The sequence below is a fragment of the Acipenser ruthenus genome, chromosome 4 (genome assembly GCF_902713425.1).
Source record: "Acipenser ruthenus chromosome 4, fAciRut3.2 maternal haplotype, whole genome shotgun sequence".
NCBI classification, from domain to species: domain Eukaryota; kingdom Metazoa; phylum Chordata; class Actinopteri; order Acipenseriformes; family Acipenseridae; genus Acipenser; species Acipenser ruthenus.
Window position 1 is genome coordinate 13486179 of NC_081192.1, and position 12821 is coordinate 13498999.

A 12821-nucleotide genomic window follows, 5' to 3' on the forward strand; every position below is an offset into this window, starting at 1 on the left:
TCATACGATGGGGTGGGCAGAAAAGAATACATGAACTGTGTCAGTAGTGTGATAGATATATGTGGGCGGTAATGGGAATACAATGAAATCTGTTACTTCTCACAATTCTCAAATTCAAAATGCATGCAGAGTTCTAAATATCCGGAATCCTAATGTAGGCGTCCTCACTTCAACACAGTAAGTAAACGTTTGTATATGTATTAGTGAAATGTACATTCAATGTATTATAGAAACTGAAAATGTATGTGTTTTGAGTGGTGTTTTTTTAATAACCGAAAATAATCGATTTTGCCAAATAATGATAAAAACCGATTACCCCCCCACCCGAACTGAACAATAAATAAAACCTGAAAAATTCAAGCCCTAACTATAATCAATGTATATAGCACTGCACACCTCATATATAACATACAAAGCACACAGACGTTATCCTAAAATCTGTTATAAGAAAAAATATGCAAATACTTAACTGACTGCAATTAAATGCTTAAAAGTCATCTGAAAATGCAACATTTGTTTGGCTTGTAATCAATTTATTCAACATAATTATCATATTGGTGCCATCCTCCGCACTTAAGCATAATAAAACATAGCTTGCAAAATTATAGAAATTTATGGCACAAGTAAAACTAATTCATTTCGAGGTGGCTGTTTACTGTGAAGCCAAACTTGCAGAATCAAAATGTCCTTCTTTTTGTTAGTATGTTAGTTGTAGTACAGGGAAACAGGGGAAAGGTTTTTAAGTGGCTTATTATCCCCAGCTGGGGATGCCTATATTGTATATAGAGAGAGAGAGAATACTGCTTGGTTAGGACATTCTTTAGCATCATATCCTGGAGGTATCAGTGCCTGTCTTTGCATGTGTAAATGTCACACTTACTTTTTTATGCATTTTTATTGCTTTTAACTTTTCATTTTCTATTTTTTGTAGTTAGGGGTATTTTTTCGTTTTATTATTATTTGGCAAAAACACTCAAACGCATCAAATTTCAATTTCTAAAATAAATTGCTATACAAAGGTTAACTTACTGTGCTGAAGTGAGGATGTCCACATTTAGGATTCAGGCAATGTACAGCTATGGCCAAATGTTTTGCACCACTATATAGAATTAACTAATTATGCTTCATAAAGTCGAATGGAACCTGCTGAATAATGTTACGTTAACATATTGAATTACATACTGGTTTGTAGTTTTCCATATACTGGTACTTAACAAAAATAGAAAAATGTGACATTTTGAAGTCTAACATGAAATACTGTACTATTATGGCTTTTGGTAGACACTTGCGATTTATTAATTTGTATTTTTTTTTTTTTTACATGATGTTAAATAAAAGATTATGTTCATATATATATATATATATATATATATATAATATATATATATATATATATATAAAATTTTAGGATTGAGACAATTAAAAATTGTCTCAATCCTAAAATTTTAGTTCATAGCTGTAGAACTCGGGATGCATTTTGAATCTGAGAATTTTGAGCAGTAACAAATTACTGCCTGCGTAACTATCACGCTATGGAATTGTTTTTCCAGCCCTACCCAGGCACGTCACTCTAACAAGTGTATTCTATTAGGTCAACAAAAATAGATGATTGGTCAATAGCAATGTCTTTTCACACTGCCCGCCCGCCTTCTGAAAGCCATTTTCTTTATGTAGAAAGAGAGTAGTGCATGATTGACTTTATTTAAAATATATTGCCAAAACCCATGTTTATCAGTTTAAAAAAATACAAACTGAATTTTGTAAATAGGTCTTCGGGAGTGTTTTTTTTTTTTTTTTTTTTTTTTTTTTTTAAGTGATAGCGCCCGTCGATGAAGGCTCTAACGTGTGGTGACTGACCGCAACTGGAGCTATGCCTCTCGAGCCGATTTTTCTCATTATTTTCTTTAAAAAAACACTTTAAAACCTATATTTATTAATAATAATAATAATAATAATAATAATAATAATAATACCACTGAGAAAAGTTAGTCCCAACCATTTTTATAAAGGATCACATACATAACTTTATTAAATAGATAACTTTTTTACTTGTCAGAGTTTGCTTATAGTTTGTCTGAACAGTGCCAGATACTGAACAGCCCGAGTTTGTTGTTGTTGAAAGATGCTGTCGAGCTGACAGGCTGTTATTGGCAGTTCCGGGTACAGGATTGGTTGCTTAAATTCTCCAAAGCAAATTCACATGTGGGGAATCATTTCCTAATAAGAAAAATCTAAAAGGATGGCTGTATAGCATCAAACATTGCGGTATGTTGTTTATGCAAGGCTGAAGTAAAATATGCTGGCCGTACCACCAACCTTGCAGTCCTACATCTTAAAGTACCAGAACGACAATTAAAATATAGATTTTTCTATTCCTTTCACACAAACGCTCAGTTCTTTTTTATTTGTCACCAATTTAAGAACTGTATCAATTGTTTTTACTTTTTTTTTTTGAAGACTATCTGCCGACAGGACAGTGTAATCTTACACTATACTCATATCACAGATAAAAAAAAAACAGCGGTTCTGGTACGTTGTAAGCTGTGAGAAAAAAACAAGCAAAGCAGATACATAAATAAATAGTTTATAACACTTACCAATATTTTATTTTTATTTTAAATAAATGTGTAGCACTTATTTATGCTTTTGTAATATATATTAAATCTTAAAAGCAAGGTCAGTCGTTTATTCCAAACCCCAGGTCTCTGCACTGACCGATATATAAAAAGTGCATCCTATGACTGTAGCCATATACACAGCTTTAAACCTGCGTTTATGGCTACAGTCATAGGATGCACTTTTCAAAAACATGTTTGATATAAAATGAAAATAAAATATTATTTATAATAAAAATTTAAAAATTGCATTTAAAATAAATGTTTTTGGGGCTCCCGAGTGGCGCATCCAGTAAAAGCACTCGCTAAAGTGCAGGATGCTCTCTATAGCCTGGATGTCGCGAGTTTGAATCCAGGCTATTCCACAGCCGACCGTGGACGGGAGCTCCCAGGGGGCGGCGCTCAAATTGGCTGCACGTCGCCCGGGGGGAGGGTTAGGTCGGCCAGGGTGTCCTTGGCTCACCGCGCACCAGCGACCCCTGTAGTCTGGCTGGGCGCCTGCGGGCTTGCCTGTAAGCTGCCCAGAGCTGCGTTGTCCTCCGACGCTGTAGCTCTGAGGCGGCCTCACGGTGTGTCTGCAGAGTGTAAAGAAGCGGGCTGCTGACGACACACGCTTCGGAGGACAGCGTGTGTTCATCTTAGCCCCTCCCGTCAGCGCAGGGGTGGTAGCGGTGAGCTGAGCCTAAAAATAATTGGGCATTTCAAATTGGGGAGAAAATAATAAAAACTAATTGGCAACGACTAAATTAAAAAAAAAAAAAAAAAAAGTTATAAAATAAATGTTTTTAAAGAATTTTAAATATCTTTCAAACCAGCACTGTTTTTCTATTTTTCAAATTGGGAGTACATACACATACTTCCCAGGATCCAACAAAAATGAGTTACTGGGCAATTCATATGAGAGTTTAATTTGTTATATTACATTCTAATACTTCCCTAAATTCCCTAAAAGATGACAAAAAGTACAGTTTATATATGTAGATTTATTTTGGTATTAAAAAATCAACATGGCATCATTCAGCGTTGAATTCTAATATGTATCTCAATACATATCGCAGTATCGTCTTCAGTATTGCAATATATTGTAATACAGATCCTCAGTTCAAAGACCCACCCCTATTATTTACTGTCCAAGATGTGAACTAAGCTTAAAAATACCAAATGTGTATAGCTGTAGACTCGGAGCCTCAGGAGCTCGGCTCTCAGCTGTAGAGGCTCCGAGACTGCAGCTATACTCCTTTCAATACAGCAAGTCAGAATGAAAAAGCCGGCACTTGTGTGGATGGATTTTAAATTTGATTCACAGGTGATGCTTGACATTCCAGCAGGCATCTACTGTGTATTAATGCCCGCTATAGCGGAAAGCTGATTGGCTGATGATACTGAATCGTTTTCTAATCTCGTATACAACCGAAATCTTCAAGCTCTGCTTATTTTTAAAGAACCGCTTTTACAATTGTGATACAGCTTGGTTACAGTTCTTAATACACATTTTGGAGAGTATCAGCCCCTGTACAGTGTGTAATCGATAGAAGTGGTGAGGGATGGACAGTATGTTACTATCTTGTTGTTATAACTGTGCGTTCTATATGTCTGTTTAGACTTTTGTGTGTGTTTTTTTTTAAATGCATGCTTTTTTCAAGTCAAATGTAGGAAAAGTTTAATTTCACCCCACAATACCGATACACTTTCTAGAGAACAACTGGAAGAATGTTCTTTTATTTATTTACATATATTTGTGATCCAGCCACTGAAAGTGGAGGACAGAGCAGCCAGGTCAAGTAAATATTCCATCCTTTGTTCTCACTGACATTGACAGCATTGTACTTGAACCCTGCTGTTTTATATGAATATTGCGTATAAATGTAATAGCGTATCTCAAACATGCTTCTAAAGGTGAGTGAAAGGTATTAATATATCTATTTTTGTCAAGTGAGATATTAAACCCAGGGGCTAAACGACTTTTAATGAGATTCCTTGTCTTGGAGGAATAGTTAAATTGACATTTGCTTTGTTAACATCATTTTACAAATTATGATTTCTAGAAGTACTAAAGGAATAGGAATGCCTTTGTAGTAATAAATTACATTTCAGCCATGTCAACATAAAGAGACATAACTTGAAACTTAAATGTCACAGTGTTAATAGGTTATTATGGATTGAGACAGATTTTATAGTTGAAAGTATAAATGCTTAAATTACATGCCACTTGCAATGATTTTAATAGAAAGCATGACAGTGTGACAATGACAAGTCTCTAAATATTTTTTTCACATATTTTACGGTTTAATTTAGTCGTACATTAGTTGTGAGTTGCTACCAGATGCTTTTTGTAAAGACAGGGAAGTTATATAATTCTGTTAGATGGCTAATGCCAACAGAAACAGATTCTTGAGATATGTTACCATGAATTCACCCATCCATTGTGCCATTTTTTTTTTATTATTCTGTACAGCTAGGATTGGCATTAAAAGGAGTTACAAGCAGAATACTGTATGTGTTATAGTGTTTTGCTTCTTGTATTGAGCAATTAGGAGATAGGAATCTCAAGGAAGTGTACACCCATAATAGCCAGTCAGCCTTAGACTTCAAATGAACAGTCTCTGTGAAGTCTTGTGGCTTAGACATTTATTTATTTATTTATTTATTTATTTATTTTAAAAAATGAATTTGTTTTGCAAACCAAACTTTAAACACGATAAAGGCTACTTATTGCAAGACAAAGGGGGGTGTTTTAATGATCCAAAGTGTCAGATCTTAATAAAACCACCCTAAAATTGTATTAACCTGATATTTTGAATACCAAATTTAAATTGAAGTTAATTATGTTTAGTGGTGGGCAATCAATTTTCACCCCTGGGGAAAAAACTGAAAGGATTCAAAAATGGTGGCAGTGTTTAGATCAGCCACAGTGTACGTAATCTTGGCATGCTTTTACTTTCAGAATGGTAACCACGAAGAAAGATTGGGGGGAGGGAGGGCAAAGCAAGGACCAACTGCTGTGAATTGCCTTTGAGAAGGAATTGTAGCTAAATATCTTATGAACATGGAGTTGAATCTGTTTGCACAGTGGCAACGGTGATGATTAAGTCAGAGAGTAAAAAACAAACTAATCTATTATAATAACACCTTCAGCGTTTCGTGATACAGAATGACATGAATTTGAACATTTGGATGCTAGCAGAAAAAAAGAGTATTTGGTAATAATTCAGTTTAACCCTTTTGTAAATCAGGAATGTGATGTAAAAAGATCTCAACAGCTGTGTGATTTATTTCTATAGGTGACTGCAACTTTGATGAATCATACACGACTTGCGGATATAGCCAAGCCAAAGATGATGACCTTGACTGGGAGCAAGTGAACACCAAGGTGAAACCATCCTCAGATCCATGGATGCCATCAGGTTTGTTGATTCATTCATTTCTATTTCCCTCTGCTGTTCAGATTAAATTTGACCCCACTGTCTTAAAATCCCTAAAACTGTTTCAGTCCAGACAATCTTGCATTAAATAACCACCTTTATTATAATACAAAATCTTATAGATTTCCCAAAACATTGAGCCCAAACAATGGTTGAAGAAAAATAGAGTAAAAATAGTTGGAGCAAGCCTCATCCTTCAGAGCATCCCGGTGCCGCCTGCTAAAAAACAAACATTAAAATCTATGTGACGTGTTCATCCTGGTGAACAAAACTTATTAGGCAGAGGAGCGTCGTATACTGGTGGTGGGTGGGGGAGGAGGTGGTAATTCGAAAACACGGCAAGACTTGCCAGTAATTTATGGGAACTTGCCGGTAATTGGCTTGTAGATTGACCAATGAATGTACTAGGTATTTGTATTAATGATACTATAGATTTCCTGCATCAAAGCCTTGCAAGCTTTATAGAATTAAATTTTAAAAACACAACTGGGTCTCGTCAGTTGATCAAAGGCACTATAACAGTGTGCTACTGTACTAGAACCACTGGGCAATATTTTTAATGCTCATGGTTCTGAAATGGTTTCTTCAAGGTGATAGTATTATAAAGGGTGGTTTTTCAACCCTGGTCCTCAAGTACTCCCAACAGGCCCAGTTTTTGTTTCAACCAAATATTTGGTTTTAACATAGTCAGACTCTGAGACTTGCTCTAGTGTCCCTGTTCACCATCAGATTGCTATAAAAATAATTTGTTATCACTGTTACCTCTATAAATCCCCCCATCCCCGAGTAAGTACTGCAGAGCCACACCACACCACCGCAGTTCCTCCAAGGGAGTTTTTAAAGTGTTTTGTAGGCACTTCTGTATTGTGTACAAAAATGGTCACGTAATTTATTATGCTGTTTTGAAAGTTTTAGCATGGCTGTTACAGCTTATTGAAACAAATCTATCTTTATTGTATCTGACAGTGCATTGTTTTCATGACTGTCTCATTTGCTGGAGTATCGAAATGCTGTTCAGTTTTTTTCCACTTAACAAAGCCCTGTTCGTAAATGTCATTGATTTACATTTTATTTTATTTAAAATGATGACTTAATGAATGCTGTTGTAAAAGATTCATGTCAGCAGTTCCTGGGTTTGAAACAATCAAAAAATACTTTTACATGTTACTAAAGGCAATGGTTATTGTATAGTTCTTGAATCTGGCACGGCATCACAACATGTTCTATCAGTTTAATGCAATGCTGGCAGATCAGCTGCTTACTCCACTGACAGTAGCAGAATTAATTACAAAGACATTACTAATTTCAAGCAGTCTGCACCAGTAAACTCATTGTATGCTGTTAGCAGCTCAGAAAAATTACCTGACAAAGTAGAAAGAATACAACATTTACCTTTCTAATGGAATTGATTAATGTCAGTACACAAAGGCCACCAAAGGTTAGATGGGGGTTAAACTAAACATTTTGATGTATACATTTAGATCTTTGTTTGTTTGATTTATGTATTGAAAGAACCTGTGTGCGGCAAACATTTATATTTATATTCTCCCCAGAGACTTAAGTTTGTTATATTCCCGGGCAATCCTAACATTTCCTTCATATTTACTTATTCATGTGTAAACTCATTACTTAAAGGCCTATCAAGGATGAAAAAGAAGGAGCAGTATTATATTAAACTGATGGATGGAGTGCCCCTAATATTTTCACAGTCAATTAGAAACCTCAGAAATCCCATCCACCAATCAGGATGCTCCATTCCAGGGCACTACCACATGGTAGATGGCCATGAAACATTCAGAAAGTCTACCTTAAAAACTAAACAGATGGAAAGAAAAACGTTGAAAAGGTAAAATAGCAATACAGGTACTATTTAACACTTTTTTAAATCTCAAAGAATCCATGGTTATTGGACCCTACCTTGGTCGATGAGCTGGTCTGTGAGTAATGCCTGCAGCAACTACCGGACGGTATACCCTCTAACCAGAGTTTTATTGATTCATTGATTTAAATTATTAATTGGAAAATCTACATATAAATCATATCCATAACCAAGCCCTGTATGCAGATAAAACTCATGAGTGAAAATCCATGAGCGACACGATCATATTTGCAGGTCCCAGGACCTTAAGAAGATAAATGTACTAAATCATTAGTAATGTGACTATCAGATGTGTATGTAACCTGAGTAGTTATTATTCTTATCTGAGTTTTCTGAGTGATCTGTTTGTTTTACAATGGTTTTATATACTATAATTTTTTTTTAATTTTTTTAAATTATATTGTAATAAATAATAAAATATTATGTGATGGAATAAAATAATCGGAGAAAAGTACTAAACAGTACCACATATTTTGGTGTGTTTCTATACTGGACATTCTCAGGATCTAAAGGATCTTTCCTGTCTTTTAAATTGAGATGCATTTAGTGCTTGCAAGGAGCCAGCAGTTATGAGTACAACAGCAGAACAGCTCCAACAGCCTCAGTGGAAGCTGCTCAAGTATACCATTTCTTCAGTGCCTCAACTTTGCCTTGGAGGGAGCACAGTCTACCTGCAACAGTGACATTTAGTATCATGTATACTTGTGTATTAAGAACTAGGCTGACTGCCCAAACCCATTTTGCTCCAAGACCTTTTGTTATAATAATAAGTTCCAATAATATATTGGCAAAAAGATGGCTTGGACAACAATATTATTATTTTTATTTGTTTATTTAGCAGACGACTTTATCATGGCCTTGCCCATTAGAGCTCGCTAGCCGCCCTTATGCTGGCAATCTATGATGAGTGAAATATATGAATTAAATGAATGTCTAATGGCAGCAGTCAGGACTAGTGGTACTTGAGGGCTACTGTGACCGAGTTGTTGAGTGGTGATGGTGGTGATGTCACGGACCAGGAACAGAAACCAAAACAATGAATGGCGGTGGTGAAACTGGAGCAGTACGGCGCTCCATGTTTTATTAAATAATAAACAAACAAAAGATTTAAACAAACAACACACTAAACAAAAGGGCATGTTGGCCAAACAAATAGAAATAAACAAATAAGTATCGTGCTGGGGTAAAACCAGCACGCTTAGCAGTTGTTTAGGTTTTGAATCTCGCTCTCTCCTTGCTCGCTCTCCCGTACTCTCCTCGGTACACTCTCCCCCCTAGTGCAGATAGCTGCAGGCTTTTATATTCTGGCCAAGGGGGTTAACTAGCTATTAATTCATTATTATTAGTTTATTTATTATTATTAGTTTATTTAGCAGACGCCTTTATCCAAGGCGACTTACAGAGACTAGGGTGTGTGAACTATGCATCAGCTGCAGAGTCACTTACAATTACGTCTCACCCGAAAGACGGAGCACAAGGAGGTTAAGTGACTTGCTCAGGGTCACACAATGAGTCAGTGGCTGAGGTGGGATTTGAACCGGGGACCTCCTGGTTACAAGCCCGTTTCTTTAACCACTGGACCACACAGCCCCTCCGATATCCGAGTGGAAATATCCCTAGCACTAGAAACCAGTCTGTCTTTCCAAAACAAAATAATCAACCAGTATCTGCAGGTGGTTCTTAATGAGAAAAATGTTCATTTAGCAAGTGAGGAAAGTTGTTTACTTTAATTGTTAGTATGTGAAATCACAGCAGAGAACAACAAACAGAATAAACAAGAGCTCATTCTGCTTTGGGTGAGCAGCTCCCAGAGTCTAATCTCTCAATCATAGCAATGCTTGGAAGCATGTTTCCTACTTTAAGCCCATAAAACTAATAATCTACTCTTAATGCTCAAACCGTGTTAGACTGAAAAAAGAACAACAGATCTACTTCCGCAGCACCATCAGTGAGTGAACCTGTATTAGTGCCAGGGATTTACTTAAGCAACAGCAGAATTGAAATCATTTGCATTCATTAATCACAATTTATACAGTGCATGTCTTTGCCTAGCTATGCCAGTGCCTGGGTTCATTTAATTGTTCACTTTGACTCTGTCATTGAAATTTAAAATAAAGATGCGATTGCCTGATGTACTGGTTTTGCATATGATCTGAAATGCCTTTAGCAGTGTTCATTTGTAAACTAGACAGTGGTAGTCAACATTAGCCGTTCCAGTCCAGTTCTTTTGTTCCAGTGGTTAAATCTCCATCCAGGTCCTAAAGTAGTTATTTTTGTTCACTATGCCTATTAAACCTGAAGTGGAGTGGTCCTCAGGGACCAGAATTGCCCAACCATGAGATTGGTGGTATATTGTGTGTTATTTGAAGCATTTTCTGGTAAAACCTATGGTCTTAAAGAGAAGATATAATAACATTTTGTAAATAAGTAATCATTTGTCATTCCTTATTGGATTACAAATTTACTTGCTAATTTAATAGTCAATGAACATATGAGAAGTGGATTTAAATTGTTAAATGAGGTCTCAGGTAGGTTACATCATACGGTCTCATCTAGAGTTTCTGCTGTATGTTGAGTGGGAAACAGAGATTGCAAATGCCAACAATCCCTTAACAACAAGGGGGGGGGGGTTTGCTTTTGGTCAATACAGTGTTTGAAAAGAAACACACAAACATGCCCTTGCTATGTATACGGTCCACACAAAGAAGATGTAAAATGGACCCAGCTGCTGTAAGACAGAAATCAGCCAAGAGGCACAGTGGTACCATTGAGCATTATTCTGTACAACTGCTGCAGAAAACACAAGGTACTAGCTGCGTGCATGTTAGTGCATATTAAGGACACCAGTCGTGGCAATTAATTACAAGTCTGTGATAATATGTATTACTTGTCGGTGCTTCAGTTTCCAATATGAACCAGAACAACAACAAAATAAGGCTGTTATAAGTGTCCCTGGGGAGATGGCATGATATCCATCTATGGGTGAGAAGAATAATTGGGACTAGCTTGTGAATAAAGATGACTTTATTATGTTACAGGGGGTCAGGACACAGACACTGTGCAGCATTCTAAAATAAGTGGTTTGTGCTGAGACAAGAGCAATGCCCTGTTATCTAAGTATCTAAGTGTTTTCCTTGTTAACGGAGTACGAAAATGCTTATTGAGAGATATTAAGAAACATCCCTTCTTTGTTGACCTGTTAGAAACCCTAGCATTTTCAGTGGTATGAGTAACTAAAAAAAAAAAAAGGTGTAAATGAAATTTCACTCCACAGTGACAGAAACAGTGGGCACCATGAATGCAGATTATCTGTTTTTTATGACATGCAAAGGCTAGAGCATGAATATTTAGTACTAGTCTGAACCTGTGGCATTGCTGGTCACCCATTAGGAATGGAAATGTAATATATGACTGAAAAATCCCATTCCCGCCCAGGCCTGCTTGTAGTATTTTATAAATAGACAACCTGACTCATGTCTCTTAGTTTCAGAAACAAACATTAAAACCACTGCTTTATGTGGTTCTACATATATCATTGCAGTTGGGTTTTCCTACAATAAAACAATATTAATAAACAGAATGAAGGCACTGGTTTTATAGGCTATGATTTCCTGATTAGGCACTCCTATCTTCTTTTTTTGTCTGTAATGGGTAATTGTTTACGACTGTTTGTTTACAGGGCTTTCTTTCCTAATTATAATGTATATTAAACAACCCCCTTGTTTATCCTTGTGCTCACTGCATACTGATGTGATTACATTGTGCACTCATTTAGGCTTATTTAGCCACAGTGTTCGCATGGACATATGCCTGACTGACTTAACTGTCCAACTGGAAACACACTGTTTCAAACAACATACACATCATTGACATCACCAGTTGAAATACATGATCAGCAAAAACACTTGTTTTGTACAATATAGTCAATGTAGCCATGGCAGCTTCAGAGAATCTGACATTGGGTCATATTTATTAAGTATTGGTATAGAGTCAAGACCTACTCGAACAGTCAATTAAAAAATATAGGACTTCATTGGAACAAAGAATGGACTTTGATGGCCAGAGTGCACCATTGGTATAGAGATATATGCATTACAGTCCCCTGCATTTACTGGCATGCTAATGGTTTACATATATCTCATGTGTTTGACATGTGGGAATTAAATATAAAAACACATCACAATAAGAATAAGGGGTTTTGGGTGAAGTAATAATTGTATTTTTGACAAAATTGTACTCTTTACCAAGCCAATTACATACTTATTATTAAATAACAAGTGGTCAGGGTAGGGGCCATTGTCCTCTCATTGGTTTTGTATAACAATTAAATTTAGGAAACAACACGGTATACATTGAAGATAGAGGAGTGCTTTCTTCCTGAGGTTAATTAAGTCTTATATGGTTCACGTTGCAGACAGTTTTTTAGAAAACCCAACTAATATTAACTTAAAATATTTATTTCTTTATACAGAAATTAGTGTATTAGGTTTTGTGTTTTTTACAGTGAAGGAGAGGATGATATTGTGCCATGTATGTGAAAGCGAAGGGATATGTCATTGTGTGAAAAGGTGAAACAATATCTAAACATTTACTAGTATAACCAATTTTTGAGTTTAGCCAGTATCACAAATAATACAGAACTATCATTATTTCAGTGAAGTGACACTGAAAAATAGGTAGTTCATAGTATGTGCTAGCAGTATAATTTTGTTGCCGTAGTTACACACTTCCTGACTCCAGAAGCCATGGTAATGACTGGCTGCTACGTCAGTGATTGCTCTTCTGGGCATCAGTGAACGCCTTTTTTCTTCGCCAGATGTTTTCACTTTGTGTAAAGTAGCAGACATAGTACTTCAGGAAATAAAGCGGACAGAGCAAGATGGGAAAATTCTGTACCAAGAAAGT

At 36.2% G+C, this 12821-nt stretch overlaps 1 protein-coding gene across 10 annotated transcripts in view; it reads left to right on the plus strand.

Annotated features, from left to right (window-relative positions):
• The window catches only part of LOC117400192 (receptor-type tyrosine-protein phosphatase mu-like), a 290059-nt gene that overhangs the window by 73215 nt on the left and 204023 nt on the right, over nt 1–12821 (plus strand). For all 10 annotated transcript variants that reach the window (XM_033999725.3, XM_033999727.3, XM_059022031.1 and 7 more), the window contains exon 2: nt 5897–6019. In XM_033999725.3, the coding sequence (XP_033855616.3) occupies nt 5897–6019 (123 nt within the window). The remainder of the gene's footprint in view (nt 1–5896; nt 6020–12821) is intronic.